At 52.6% G+C, this 15,216-nt stretch overlaps 5 protein-coding genes across 5 annotated transcripts; 4 read left to right on the plus strand and 1 right to left on the minus strand.

The window, feature by feature from the left end:
- Positions 1-2,136: 2,136 nt before the first annotated feature.
- LDBPK_340010 (hypothetical protein, conserved) lies at positions 2,137-3,057 on the minus strand (the record flags this gene model as incomplete). The annotated part of the gene is made up of 1 exon (XM_003864118.1): positions 2,137-3,057. The coding sequence occupies one exon, from the start codon at positions 3,055-3,057 to the stop codon at positions 2,137-2,139; it is 921 nt and encodes a 306-aa protein (XP_003864166.1).
- A 1,573-nt stretch (positions 3,058-4,630) lies between these two features.
- LDBPK_340020 (hypothetical protein, unknown function) lies at positions 4,631-5,980 on the plus strand (the record flags this gene model as incomplete). The annotated part of the gene is made up of 1 exon (XM_003864119.1): positions 4,631-5,980. One exon carries the CDS (start codon positions 4,631-4,633, stop codon positions 5,978-5,980), a length of 1,350 nt encoding a protein of 449 aa, XP_003864167.1.
- Positions 5,981-6,692: 712 nt separating this feature from the next.
- Positions 6,693-7,715, plus strand: LDBPK_340030 (protein kinase, putative; the record flags this gene model as incomplete). The annotated part of the gene is made up of 1 exon (XM_003864120.1): positions 6,693-7,715. One exon carries the CDS (start codon positions 6,693-6,695, stop codon positions 7,713-7,715), a length of 1,023 nt encoding a protein of 340 aa, XP_003864168.1.
- Positions 7,716-8,783: 1,068 nt separating this feature from the next.
- LDBPK_340040 (hypothetical protein, conserved) lies at positions 8,784-10,823 on the plus strand (the record flags this gene model as incomplete). Its single annotated transcript, XM_003864121.1, has 1 exon — positions 8,784-10,823. One exon carries the CDS (start codon positions 8,784-8,786, stop codon positions 10,821-10,823), a length of 2,040 nt encoding a protein of 679 aa, XP_003864169.1.
- A 515-nt stretch (positions 10,824-11,338) lies between these two features.
- LDBPK_340050 (hypothetical protein, conserved) lies at positions 11,339-13,093 on the plus strand (the record flags this gene model as incomplete). The annotated part of the gene is made up of 1 exon (XM_003864122.1): positions 11,339-13,093. The coding sequence occupies one exon, from the start codon at positions 11,339-11,341 to the stop codon at positions 13,091-13,093; it is 1,755 nt and encodes a 584-aa protein (XP_003864170.1).
- Positions 13,094-15,216: the final 2,123 nt, after the last annotated feature.

Raw genomic sequence — 15,216 nt, forward strand, 5'->3', positions numbered from 1 at the left:
GCCACTCTCATGACAGGGGAGACCTCAGCGCGGGGCACCTAGGTCCGGCACCCCCACTCTGTGTGGGGAAGCCAGGCAGCCCCTGCTCCTGCCAATGCACGGCCACTGGAGGCGGTGACAGGGTCAGGCACCTAAGACATGGGCGAGCCAGAGCAATTCAACGCTGCTGATGCCGGCGGTCAGCTCCTGGATGGCGTTGCGTCGGAGCCGCCAGCGAAGCGAGTGGGGTGCAGAGTTGCGGGTGGAGGCCGTGCTCAGATGACGGAGTCGGTGCATTGCTGTGCCGCGTGCCTACGACTGCATCGCACCACGCAACAGGGCCGTGCCAGCGCAAGCAGACTGGAGTTGAGCTCATGTTGCATGGTCGGATGGGCGCCTGAAAAAAAGGGAAACTATAGATGATAGCTACTACGACGATTTGGTTGGAGAAGAGTACAACGCGTATCAAGGATAAGCTTTGAATTTACACAGTCAAGCGCTGCTGTGGTGGAAACAAACGATTACAGCAATGTAGTTGTGTTGCGGGTTTGGGTGAAAAGGGAATTTTGATGTTTTTATTTCTGGCACATCACACCTCATCATATGTACGTCGTGCAAAGGAGACGGTCGAAATGCGCATGACTAACTGCAGGAGTGGAACCTTATGACTAGTGTGAAGCCGGAACGGCTTTCGCCACCGGCAAAAGCCGTGTAAGCGGTGAAGGGAGAGCAGAGGGAGTTGAGAAAAACAGGATGCGCTAACGCAATGAGAAATAAAGCTGCTTGAGTACAAATGCTCTGGAGTGGAAGCAAATGTTGCATCTCGCGAGAGAAAGAACACGCTGTGCATGTCAACGGAAGCTACTCCTTGTCAGAAAGCAAGTACTACTTTAGTTTTGGCTGCCAGAATAAATAAAAGTTGAGTTACTTATCTGGAAATATAAAAACATGCGCTCCAACACATGTCCATATCTACTAAGAGGAAATCCTCCGGCTCATGAGGCAGACTATACGGACATTGTATGTTTTCGTTTATTTTTCGTTCTTCTCTATGTTTGTCCCCCCCCCGCCTCTTAGTGCAGGCTGTACTGTGTTGGAAATATCCTTCATTTTCATGTGCTCATCAACACACACATGAGGCGAAGAGCGAGACGGGAAGTGCCATACCTCCTGAGGAACTCCTGCCGTTGTCGGTAGCCGAGGAGACGAGATGGGGGAAGTGAAACATTCACTCAGCTTCTTGAGGCCTGAAATAGAGAAGAGTAGAAAAAAATGAAAAGCACCTCATTCAAATGTCGTATGACTTTTGACTTCAATTCTCATAATCATATTCTATTCAATCATCCTGCCGTTTTTTCCTGCCACTAGGTTTCAATAGGGAGAAAAAAGAATCGAAGTGCTTTCACCTTTCCTTGCAGGTCTGATTCGTACCAATTTACTTGCTGAGAAGAAATTTGAAGACAGCAGTTCTCGTGAGGTTAAAGGGTCGCAAAGGCGGTGGTCGGCTGTTCATTTTTTTGGGGGGTGGTTGGTTGCATGAGGTTCGATGTACGAGCACAAACGCTTAGAACATATCATTCGATGTGATGGCTTTCCCTATGGAGAACGTTTGTAGCCTATTATTGCATCAGAGAAAAATGAAAAAGAATGTGTGTGACTTTCTTTCTGTATTTTTCCTGAAAAAGCAGTTTTTCGCTGCATTCTGTGAACTTTATGGTGTGTCCGGCGTTCGCATTTCCCTAGTAAGACCTACCCGTAGTGTGCTTGAGGAAAACAACTTCTACACAACTCAGATGTGTACAGCACATGAATCTGTGCTGAGGAATCAGCGAGCCCTTCAGGTCGTGCACTAGTCACTACGAGGGCTCAGGACGATCTCACCCGTACCCCAAGGTCTACAAGGTCAAAAGCAGCAGTCACACAGAGAGAAGAAAAGAGCTGTTTTTTTTTCCAGTGCGTTGTTCGTCCATAAACTGCTCAGCAAATAAACGGGCCAACAGACAGTTCATTGAAAAGATAAAAAAGAACATGCGTATCACGGTGTGAAGAAAGCGAAACCACAAAGAGGACAAAAAATGGAGCTGTCAAGTAAAGCATGCTTTACGGCAAAAAAAAAGAAAAAAATCAGGTAGCACCCTGCAGAGCGCGCAGAGGAGACTATTCGCGTTTTCGCTCAGCCTTACACTTGATAGACTTATGCGTCTGCAAGATCTTGTTCGACACATAATCGGTGGGTAGTGCCCTCACGATTGCCTCCAGAACGGCGTGATTGCGGTGACCGGGAGTCTGAGGTACAGATCCGAGCTTGTCAAGCGTCTGATGCGCCATGTTGTCAGCGTTCACCATCAGGAAGGTCTCACGTGGCTTACGGGAGCTAATACCTTGTGTCATCTTGCTCACTACCATGTTTGGCGACACTGCAAGAACATCAATGCCGAACTCCTTCAATTCGTAGTGGAGACCACAGCCAAAAGACAAGTTGAAGGCCTTCGTTCCGGCGTACGTGCACAGAAGCGGGGCAGGAGTAACGGCGGAGACGGAGCCGAGCATAAGGATGGCACCACAGCGCTTCGCCTTCATCTTCGGCACCACATACTTGGTCATGCGGACACTGGACTCACAGTTTACTTTGAGCAGGCGGAGGTCCGTCTCAAGATCTACCTCGTCGAAATTGTTGGTGTAGGTGTAGTTAACGCCAACGTTATTGACGAGCACGGCAATCTCAATCTTGTCGAGCTCTGCGAACATATCATCGTACTGCTTAGGGGTCGCCGAGGCGAAATCAAACGAAATGGCCTTGCCCTGCACGCCGAGCTGCTTCAGATCCGCCACAACGCTTTCCAGCTTCGACAAGGTGCGTGCAATGACACACACGTTGAATCCACGGCGGCCAAGGTCGAGGGCCATGGCGTAGCCAATACCCTCGCTAGCGCCCGTTACAACTGCCCAGTCGCCGGCGTGGCCGTAACGCTTCTTCATGTTAAGGGATGTCAGGTAGTTGATCTTGACAAAGCCGATAACCTTGAAAAAAATCGCACCCAGGGCAACGGCGCCCAGAACTGAGAGAAAGCACGGCATCGCAGAAGGAGGGGAAAAAGACTTGTCCGCTGAGAAAGCAAGGAGCTATGATGGCGAGAAAGGGCCCTTTGACAGGATACGCTAAATCCTCAATAATGAAATAGGGCAAGGTGTAGGTGAGAACAGAGAGAAAGATGCGGGAGAAACGGAAAGTGTGATAAAGTAGCACCTCTGGGGTTATAGAGAGAGACGATACATGGCAAGTGAACACATATGCGTTCTCAACTCAAGTAACAGTACAATCGCATTGTCCGTGTGGAGAATATCATCATTTTCCGTGTTTTGAGATTATATATATATATATGCCTGCGAGGCATGTCTTCCGCACCTGTTGGGCTGTTGAACAACTCCTGTGTCGTTGTCGTTGTTCGTGCCTGTCCGACCATGCAACATGAGCTCAACTCCAGTCTGCTTGCGCTGGCACGGCCCTGTTGCGTGGTGCGATGCAGTCGTAGGCACGCGGCACAGCAATGCACCGACTCCGTCATCTGAGCACGGCCTCCACCCGCAACTCTGCACCCCACTCGCTTCGCTGGCGGCTCCGACGCAACGCCATCCAGGAGCTGACCGCCGGCATCAGCAGCGTTGAATTGCTCTGGCTCGCCCATGTCTTAGGTGCCTGACCCTGTCACCGCCTCCAGTGGCCGTGCATTGGCAGGAGCAGGGGCTGCCTGGCTTCCCCACACAGAGTGGGGGTGCCGGACCTAGGTGCCCCGCGCTGAGGTCTCCCCTGTCATGAGAGTGGCGTTGCAAATCGAGTACGAAAAGAGGATTTACGGTATCAGCGCAAAGAACAGCTGCACAATATGCTCGTTGGCTTTGCGTGCTGAGAAGCAAAGGAGGTAGCAGTAGCAGTACGGGATTCGGAGCTGGGAGGTATTCTCCCCCGCTCCTTGAGGCTTTCAATGATGTCATCGATAAAGTTGCGAACAACCTGTAGAACTTGCTGGATTGAGGTTGGCGTCGTAAAGATGCGACTCGAGATGAACAACTGTTGTGGGAACATTTGTGTGTGGGGGGGAGGGGGACATGTGGAAAGCAGTTTTTCATGGGTAGTTTTAAAAGGTGCAAATATACTGGAGACGGCCCCCTACTTCCACACGGGGTACCAGGCTCCCACTGGGGAAGCGATGCCTCTGCGGTGACACCCGTTGACAGAGTGATCAAATCAAAGGGAAAATCGATGGTGTGGTAGGTGAATTATCGATGCAATGGACGCAGAGACTTAGTCACAAGAACACCAAGAGAGCTGAAAAGAACCGCGCACCTGCAATCTTAATTCTTGCCGAATTACTTTCGGCAAGGAAATCGACACAGTTGGAAGCTGTTGGTCGGCGACTGGTGCCTCTGTTTGGAGGTCGACCCTGGAAAACCGACTCGACAGTCACTGGAAAGCGGTACGTTTTGGCACATGCGTGGTTCGTGGGTATGGACGTGCGCGGCCACATGTGAATTTTTTGTGAAGTTTGTTATCTGATGAAAAAGATATCTGTTTACTGCTTCTTCATCTTTTGCTTGCGGTTCCTCTTCGCCGTGCATAGTCACAGAAGGCGCGGACTTATTCTACTGTCTCATGGGACTCCTGTTGCTCACAGAGGTATGCCAGTTTCATGAAGGCGGGGAACGTTCCCCATTGTCAACGCGGCGGCGACTTATGTTGGCTTCTCTTTCTCCTGCTACGCGAAAATTAGCGTTGACGGGTGAAGGACTCACGATCGGATCAGTTTCATTTAGGAACGGAGGAACTGAGATGAATATCACCATCGCTAACGATGGACCGCCTCCTCCTGTCGGCTGGTGGCGCTACTCGGGCACTGTTACAGTTGCAGGACACAATGCCCCCTTGGGTGCTTGCGGTGTTATTAGCACAGTTAAAAATGCGTGGTCAGTGTGCAGAGTAACACGCGTTGAGCTCACTAGTGACGATGGGGTTGACGCTGTAGTGCAGCGGCAAATACTATACATTCTTGGCCTTCTTCAAAACGAAGTCATCTCATTATGTCTGGGCAAACTGCGAATGAAAAACGCTGACTTGGCACCTTGTCTACCATCGCTGAACTCCCTTTCTCTTTATGGCTGTGATGGTAGAATTGAGAAATGGCTCAGCGCACTTAGCACAGCAGCGGAGATAGTCGAAATATCGGATTGCTTTTCTCTCTCAGACGCAACGTTTAAATCTATGCCAACGACCTCAGTGGACCGTCTGGTTCTCGACAACACAAATGTGGCTGCCTCTTTTCTGGAGCACCTGAAATGCAGGCATTCGGTGCGGACACTGAGCTTGATGGACTGCCGCAAGATCGACACTTCGCAAGTAGGTGCTTTCCCACAGTTGCGACGTCTACTACTGTGCCGCACTCCCGTAGCAAGTGAATCGCTGGAAGGTGTTGAAAAATGTCATCATCTTCAGATTGTGAATCTGGGAGGGTGCCAAGAGGTTGTTGATGTCAACGTGCTTGGGGCATTGAAACAGCTTCGCGAGCTTTTCTTGCACGAAACATCTGTAACCAATGCTGGTATTGCAGCGCTTGCCAATTGCAAACGACTCGAAAAGCTCAATTTAGGTGGCTGCGTTCATGTTTCCAACGTCAACCATCTCGGGAGATTGGCTAATCTTTTGGAGCTGCATCTTTGGAGTACGAAGGTGACGAATTCAGGTATAGAGGGTCTGGCCTCGTGCTGTTCACTAGTGGAGCTTGTCTTGGACGACTGCGTCCGAATTACAGATGTTTTACCACTTGGCTGCTTGCAGTCGATTCGATGGCTCTCACTGATTGGCACAGAGGTCGAGGCCCCGGGCGTCAAGGGACTGATTCATTGTGAGAAATTAGAGACTTTGGCTCTTGGTGGAACGCGAATTGCTCATCCACCGAAGCTGTGGAGACACGAGGCTATTGTTGAATATCTCGGAAATCTTACCTGATCGGTGCGGCCAGGGGCGGAGGGGAAGGAGCCACCTGCTTCTGATTGTCAATCCATCATGTTGAGGAGTACTGCTCACAAGAAGAAAAAAATAAGTAGTAGTGAAATCGACGGCTGCTGTGGAGTTTTCTCAGTGAAATGTGAAGCGAGCTTCTGATGCAGTGGAGTACGTTTTATGCGCTGAAGAAGCAGGGGCTAGTGATCGCACTGGGCCGCCGCTACGGTGAAAGTGCTAAATTGGCGCCTGTAAGCCTCGATGTCGGCCCCTAGAACTAGGTATGAACAGAGCTCCTTACTGTTCACTTCCTTTTTTTTCTTTCCTTTGACTGCCTCGCGACGAGCCTGCTCATGAATTTTTGCTGATGAGTCCGCAAGAAAAGAGATAAAAAGTGCCCCTTGTCCTACTGCTTCAGGGAAAGTGTGTTACCCTCTCGGATAGTTGCAACCGTGAAGAAAGGCGCGTATGCGCTGCTTTTCCCCACTTTTTATCCTCGGTAGTGACCTCCTCTTGCGCTGCTGCCTGTAACTTAGTTACTCTCAGAGCTGGAGGACAGATGTCATCATTGTGTTGAGCTTTTTTTTTCCCTTACGCAATTCTCTATACTGATTTGTCTCCTCTGCCTGCATTTCTTGTGGTACATGTCCGGAAGTATGCTTGTGAGAGTTTTTGCATTTTTTCGTGAGAATCCGCGGAACGCGTGTCGTGTGCGAAAATGGGCAATTACTTTTCACTTTGTCCTGAGCCCTTCCATGGCCTCATCAGCTCATACGGTATAGGATCGACGTCAAGCACACATCCGTCTGGAGTGGCGGTGAAAGGCCAGGAATATTCCGCAGTGAAGCTGGTCGGGGAGGGCGGATACTCTTTCGTGTATGAAGGATACAACAACGCCAGTGGACAACGGGTCGCGTTGAAGCGGTATGTGTTTTCAGAAACGCAACAGCAGCAGGGAGCTGTTGAAGAGATGAGCATTTACCGCGATGTCTGCCCCAATGACTATATAGTAACGTACCTCGATTCTGAAGTAGTTTATCGACATGGAGTGCCGTTGCCAGAGATGTGGGTAGTGATGGAGTTCTGTGACGGTCCTTCCTTGCAGGAGTACATTAACAATCGACTGCGGTCCCCTCAGCCTTTCTCGGTGCGTGAGGTGTTCGAAATCGTCGACAATATTGTACATGCAATCGGCCACTTGCACTCACAATCACCGCCTGTTTCTCATTGGGACATTAAGCCTGAAAATTTCTTGTTTACCGATACAGGCCGGCTGAAGCTATGCGATTTTGGAAGCGCAACGCGGCAGTTCTACGCACCCACGTCAGCGGAAGAGGTATCTGCTGCTGAGTCAGAGTTGGGATCAAGGATGACGCTTCTCTACCGACCGCCTGAATCACTGGACCTGTGGTCGAAGGATCGCGTCGACACCAAAGCTGACATCTGGGCACTTGGTGTCATCATTTATGTGCTGGTGTTTCGCGAGATGCCGTTCGACGCAAACCCGATGGAGGTCATGGCGGCAGTGCCGAAGCGATACAAGGGCAAAACACAGGAGGGCTGCCCCGAGGAGTTTAGGGCTCTCATGGACATTGTGCGCACGAAAATGCTAACTAAAAAGCCTGCGGATCGTGCTGACATATTTTCCATTTCTGAAGAGCTGGAAGGCATCACGCACCTGCCGCCGCTTTCGCGCCCGCGGCCCGGGTTCCAGAGCGCGCAGCGACCGCGGTTCGCTTGAATCCCAAGGGTTTGCGTGAGCTTGGACATTCGAAAACCGTAGTGGGCGCCCTTCGAGTTACTGTGCTGTGCGTAAATGTATCAAAGGGAAGTCGCTACCTTCATTGCTTTTCGATCTGCTTTTGCCCTTATACGTGAAAGGGTAAAAATGCTGTTTTTATTGCTTGCTATGTACTTTTTTGGCTGAAGTCTACTTTGACATGGTAGACGAAAAGGCTGACGGACTTGAGCAACAGTTGATGATAGTGTGTGAACAGGTGGAGCTTAAAATGCCGCAGTCGGACTTGAACGACTCAAGCGGATGCCACAGTTTTTTTTTTACTGTTCAACGTGCCTATCCGGCCATGCAACATGAGCTCAACTCCAGTCTGCTTGCGCTGGCACGGCCCTGTTGCGTGGTGCGATGCAGTCGTAGGCACGCGGCACAGCAATGCACCGACTCCGTCATCTGAGCACGGCCTCCACCCGCAACTCTGCACCCCACTCGCTTCGCTGGCGGCTCCGACGCAACGCCATCCAGGAGCTGACCGCCGGCATCAGCAGCGTTGAATTGCTCTGGCTCGCCCATGTCTTAGGTGCCTGACCCTGTCACCGCCTCCAGTGGCCGTGCATTGGCAGGAGCAGGGGCTGCCTGGCTTCCCCACACAGAGTGGGGGTGCCGGACCTAGGTGCCCCGCGCTGAGGTCTCTCCTGTCATGAGAGTGGGCACAACAGGCCATTGCACAGAAACACGGGACTGGATGGGGTTTTCAAGGTTTCTTTGCGTAATACTGCGTGCTGAGGGAGGTCAAATGGAAGCCGAGAATAAATACCTACGATAAATGTCTTCATGGACTTCCTGTCTTTCTCTCTGCTGCTCTTGGCTTTCAGAGCTGTTAGCCGTTTGTAATCAATAGAGTTCTCGAGGTCTATTTTTGGTTTTGCTTACCGCTGATATTGCCAAGCTTTTCATGCAAAAAAAAAACGCGGCACTGTTAAAAGCATGGAAATCGATGCGATCGGAGAGCCTCGTGGCCTTTCGACCGAGGCGCTCGGGAAAAACAGTGACTTTCGGCGATTTGCGGAGCGGATGAAGGGAATGGGGCGAGTGTTTGCGGTGAAGTCGAAATCAGACACCGCCCTTCGCGTCATCATTCCGCCGCGTGATGATGAGGCCGCGGAAGGGGATCTCTCGAGGGAGTGGCTGGACTGCTGCCTACGGGAGTATCTCGAGAGAAAGCGTCTCTTTGAAAATCGCTTTCGCAGCCGAGCACAACTGATGGCTCGCGTTTTGGCACTCCTTGTGCCTTTCCTCGGTGTGCTGTGGAGCATATGGCCCATTTGGCGGGTGCTGATTGACGTTGAGACGGATGCTTACTACAAGGCTTTGGAGGTCCCCCCAACGGCGACGCCCAGCGAGATCACGCGAGGGTATCGCGCTATGATGAAGCGTTGGCATCCAGATAACAATCCGACCTGTGGACAATATTGCCGGGAAAAGACAGAGCGCATCAAAGAGGCATACGACATGCTGCTGTCTCGCAGTAACCATCACTTGACTCTCGCAAACCAGTATCACAAAAGTCTCATGGCGCTGCGTTCATTGCTGTCGTTCCGCGGGTTCCAGATATCCGGCGACGCGGCGATGAATGTCTTCATGATCTTACTGCGGCTGTACCCCGCCAGTGCGAGGAAGAGTGCCACGCTCAGGCTCGCGTGCAGCATTGTCATTTTGGTCTTTTGCACTGTGCATGAGACCCTCTTTGTCAGCGGCTTCAGCATTGTGACGGTTGTCGAGCTCTTTTACTACTCTCTGTCGATGGCAAAAGCCTCTGCGCAGCAGCAGTCGATGGAGGAGGTGCGGCGAAACTCCTATTTTGATGTGTTACGCGACGCGTTCGTCTTGCTGGGCTGCGCGAGTGTTGCAAGCATTGCCGTGCGTATGAGGGAGAATGCCGCGATGCCGATGGAAGAGGCCTCCCGCATGTTTTATGGTAGTGTCTACGTTCTCTCGTTCCTGTACAGATTCTCACCGAACGCGTACGACAACTTTTTAATGCGCAAGTGCTCACTGCCGCTCACGTACTTGGACATGACGAGTGCAAGGTTCACGTGGACGCGGTTTGCGACAAGCGAGCTGATGTTTCTCGTCGACGATCTGTTCGTCTTCACGTGTCGCATCTCCAGCCCTTACCGAGTGGTGGTGTACATCGCGCATTTCGTTGCTCTCTGCCAGTTTTTCATGTTACCATGGGATACCCCAATCATCAATGGGAGGTCCAGCGCGAAAGGAAGAGCTGCTGGAATAGAAGAGCCGAAAGCTCCGGCGTCAGCAAGTGCGAGGACCAGAGTAGCTCAATCGACCAACAGCGATGTCATGGAGACGGCTGAGAAAAGCACCTTTGCCCAGTCCTACATAACAAAGGAAGAAGAAGACGTCGTCACCGATCTCGACAGCGAGGCGGTGTCGTGGATGGATATTGCGAGCCTGAAATACAAGGCTCTCGTCTTTGCGCTTGGCCGCAAGCACGCCCAGCAGCATGGCCAGTCGGCAGACGTCGTCGATATTGCGCCAAGTTCTGACTTGCAGAATGTTTTAGTCGTCGCGTTCTCCCGAGGCGCCGGTACCGGGCCGGCTGCATCTCAACAGAGGCTCGACGTTCTTTGTCAGGTGCGTGACCCGGAGATGAGTCGACTTGTGGCGATGGAACGCGGACCAAAGATGATGGTGCCTGCGCGCCCCAAATCTCCGTGGAACCTGGATCTCGCACGCATGGAGTACCGCAAGGTCCTCGGCTCTGTTGCCCCGCTGACGAGTGCACAGGTGTGGCGAAAGCGGGCACCAGGGAGTCCGTCTGCGGGGTGGAAAGTACTAGCGACGATGATGTGCGTGTGGATTGTGTTTGCCGTTGCTTGCGCTGTTGCTGGTCCCTCCCCACACGACGCTGTACGGAGCTCCAAAGGCATCGACAGCTCTCTTCGTCCACAGCTGTTTGCCCGCTTTTTAGGGGCACTTCCGCCAACCCATTTCGTGAACGCTTTGTCGGGAGGTCTACTGACCGTGGCGCAAATTCCCTTCTGCACGCTGGACTGGTGGGACGCGGGGGCCACACTTGGGTTTGTACGTTAGCGGCAAGACAAGCATCGACAGGAAAAAAAAAGGTGCAGACCGTAGATGAGTGGCACGACTGCGTGAGGGCTCTGCACATGCGCGTCGGCATGGCCCGCCGTCCTGTGGCATCCGTTGGGCAGCCAGGTTCCACTGCCTAAAAGGGCAAAAACCTGCTGAATAATTGCCTGCAGCGCAAATAGCACTCTAGTGCCAAGTTCCCCAGTGAGGGGCCTTATGACGAGCCAGCTAGCGTTTTGTGAGAACGGAGGAGGGTGGGAGAAAGGCTGTTCTCGACTGCGCTTCAAATCCAAACACATGCATGCTCCATAACTCTTTTCTTCACTCTGAATCTTTCTTAAAGCACCTGTCCGTTTGTTCTTTTTTTTTTTACACCTATCTTTAAGGCTTCGCTACGGAACTAGAGCAAACGCCTTTGCAGTGTATATTGCGTCAGTGAAGGCGAAGGCATCCTTCCCTGACAGGAGCGCTGCAGCGAGCACGTCCGGCCACCTTCGAACTTCTTCACAGGGGCAATGACCAACACGGACACTCGACAGATTCGTGACGGCAACGACGGCAATCAGAGAGATTTGAGGTCGTTCTTGTCCAAGGCGCTGCTCTACGCGTTTCTGTCGCTCGTGCTCATGAACATCTTTGGAAAGGCACCGATGGTCTCCGTGCCAAACACGAAGTCAGTGCAGCCTCAGTCGCCAGCGCCGCCGTCCACACTGTCAAGTTTGCGTCCGCTTGCTCGACAAGGGGAGCGCTTCAGCGTCGTAGTTGAAACGCAGCCGCCCCTGTTTGAGCCACTTAAATTCGAGAACCTCTTGCTCAACCACGCCGCATTGGCGGCGGCCAACCTGAGCGTAACGATTCCCGTCGACCTGAAGCCGTGCGCGGCCGCCAACTGCACGGTAACGCTGCGCGTGCAGTGGTCTGTGCGCAACTACACATTTTCATTAACAGAGCCGCTTGTGCGCTTTTTCCGCGATTCCACTGTGCAAAAGAAGTACCTCTTCGGCAAAAACAGCGAGGGTGAGAGCGCCAACGTGGAGGCGGCAGTCAGCACTGCGTACAAGCAATACTTCCAGCCCGAGGTGACGCTGAGCCCTGTCGTCTTCTTCGATTACCCTCTTCCGGACCCTTGCTTCGAGTTCACCCCCGTGGTAGAGTCGCGGCCCGGCTTTTACGGCCCGTCCCTCTACATCAACAACTTTTGGATGCTGCGCGAGCATCATGTGCAGTTGAATGCAAGCAGCACATCACAGCCACTCAACTTCACTGTGCGCCTCACCCCACTTCCGCGATGGAAGGTGCTTCTGTACACCCAGTTCGAAAAGACTATGGCGACGCAAGCAACCGCCGGCTTCTCGAAAGCCTCAGAAGCGGAGGAAACAAAGAGGATGCTGCTAGACGTAAGCACCAGGAATCCGGTCCTTCTCGTGGTCACGGCGATTGTGACGGTGCTGCACTCCGTGTTTGAGTTCCTCGCCTTCTCGAACGATGTGAAATTCTGGAAGGGCCGTAAGGACTTTCGAGGTCTCTCCGTCCGCAGCATTATCATCAGCTGCTACTTTCAGTCCGTAATTTTCCTCTATCTCCTCGACAGCCAAGAAACTTCGTGGGCCGTGCTCGTGCCATCTGGAATGGGCGCTTTCATGGAGTTTTGGAAGCTTGCAAAGACGCTCAAGATAGTAAAAGTCGAGGCCGAATCCACAACCGCCGTGGAGGGACAGGGGGCGGCGAGGGAGTCGGCTGAAAAGAAGGGAAAGTGGAGGATTGCCGGGTACGACATCGGTTTTAAGGACTCGTACGATTCCCGGACGCAGAAGCACGACGACGTGGCGGTGCGGTATCTTATCTACGCGATGATTCTGCCTCTGACGGGCTACACTGTGTACTCGGCTCTGTATAAAACGCATCGGAACTGGTACTCTTTCCTTATCTCCACGCAAGTTCAATTCATCTACAGCTTTGGCTTTGCGCAGATGACCCCACAGATTTTCATCAACTACAAAATGAAGAGTGTCGGCCAGCTTCCGTGGCGGACATTCATCTACAAATCCCTCAACACCGTCATCGACGACCTCTTCGCCTTTGTCATTAAGATGCCTTGGCTTCATCGACTTGCCTGCTTTCAAGACGATATAGTGTTTGCCATTCTCCTCTATCAGCGCTGGATCTACCCTGTTGACATGTCCCGCTTCGACGGAGATAGCGGCGCAGATGCGGCAGAGGAAGGCGCCCCGGCAGCAGAGGCGGCTGAGTCAGATAAAAAGAATCAGTAATCTCATTATGTGCTGCTACTCAGGTCTGCGTCTTCGCTGCTTGGTGACTTGTAACGTTTTCCAGCTTTTTGTGTGGATGCTTGACACTTGATGACGTGCGCAAACTTTATTATCAGCGGTGCACGAGTCGCAGATGACCAGCTTATACGGGGCGGACACCGTCTCCTGATCAGCTTCTCATTTTTTTCCTTCCCCTTCGCCTCGCTTTGTGTGTGTATGTCTGTCCTCCACAACTTACGAGTTGGAACCGTTCCTTGTTACTGTGCTTAACGAGGATATGGGAATTGTAAGGCATCGAGAGAAAGAGCAGCACACTTTCTTGGATGCATTGGAGAGAAGCGCTGGCACACTCGCTCGGGCCGCGCTTCACCCTCCCCCACCCGCCTATCGCCACACTGTTTGATAAAGACTGCTGTATACGGATGCGGGGCCATCTAAGAGGAAAGGGGGAGAGGCGCTGAGCGTGTCATGGTGCACCACTACATTTCAAACTCTGGTTCCGGCAGTCGTATGCCAGTGTGCCAAGACGGCATACACCTGGGGCATCCTTGTCACTTGATTCCACTCATCCTTCTCCTGTCCTCTCCCTGATACACATTCGACATGTACGCTACCAGACTGCTCCGTTGTCGTTTACAGAAAGGTGGCTCGCCTGAACGCAGTTGGGGCGCAGATCTCAAATGCGAGAAGCCAGAAGCACCCGTGAGTACTATTGAGCATGCTCTTCAGCTGGAGATTGCACAGCGAACTTAAAGCGGATGTTTTCGTTTCACATTTTTCTCCACCTCACTCCCTGCCCACCTCGCTCCCCAAGAATTGGGGTCAACCTGCTCTGAGGACTGTGAATGATGTAAACAGTGAGCGCCATCGATGAATTGTCAGAGCGCCAAGAAAAGCCCATGGCGGGACATCCTCGCGGAGGTTACCGTTCAGCAGAACCTGATAGAATCCCTTTTACACGCAGCGCCAGAATCGAGAGATAACAGGCGAGACACATCAATCGGTTTCTCTGCGCCTTCTCCAAACGTCTGCGCCCCCCGCTGGTCGAGCAGGCGAGCCTCTGCGCGATCAACCGGCACCAGAGCAATCATTTCTCCTAGTCCAGAGCGACAAAAAGCGAGAGCCTTGCGCGACAACGGGTCACCGCTAGCTAACGTCTGCCAAAGTGGGCCCGCCAACAAGGTGGGAGCCAGCATCGGGAGCCACTCGCAGTCGACAGCAAGAGAGACCTCCAAGGTGGTCGAGGCCCTTGTTGAAGCGCTCTCCACCTCATCCTGGTCTAGCGATGGTGACGGGTCGGCCACGCAGGTTGGACAGGGTTTTACGTCGACACGAGGTGCTGCCGCTTCGAGTTCCAAGGTGCACTCGCGAAGTGAGTCGCCTGGAGGCACGATCGCGTCGGACGTAGGACAGCACCATCGGGAGACGGCCTACACTGCACATTTTTTCCTCAAGGCCACACATATCGTTGCTAGCGAGTTTGAGGGGCGCCAGAGCATCGTCTTTGGCGAGTTTACCGAGGTCACCGAACTTGTGTCACGATTTGTTTGCCGTGTGACAATGACATCGCCTCCTCTGTGATATAGTTGCGCGAATGCAGCTGGCGCCTGTGGCCAGTGTGGAGATGCTGTCTGCACCGCTCACAGCCGCAGGAGAGAGAGGAATGCAACAGCAGCAGCAAGTGTCGCTCTTGAGTGAAGGGCAAAGGCGATGCACTGGCACGGATGGCGCGACCGTGGTGCACGCGCAAAGGAAGAGAGACGACCTCAACCCCCATCCAAAATGCACACAAACAGATATAAGATGAGACCCTCTACGCTGCTCAGCACACGGTGACCACGCACAAGAAGGAGTGACGCCATTCCTCGTATGAGAGATAACGGGGAGCTCTTCGTAAGGTACGGCGATGTGATCATGGATTATCGAGAGTGTTCGACAACGTTCTTCACACGCTACGGCCTCGTCTATCGCTGCACCTTCTGCTCTGTCCCTCCTAATTGTTCTGTTCTTCCCCTTTCCCGGTTGTGCCAGTCTTCATATATGTCTCTCCCTCCTATCCTTCCTTTTTCTCGTCTATTTATTATGTAGGCTTCTTGTATCGTCATATTCGACGCTGCGCTGCC

This window comes from Leishmania donovani, chromosome 34 (assembly GCF_000227135.1).
Source record: "Leishmania donovani BPK282A1 complete genome, chromosome 34".
Lineage (NCBI taxonomy): Eukaryota > Euglenozoa > Kinetoplastea > Trypanosomatida > Trypanosomatidae > Leishmania > Leishmania donovani.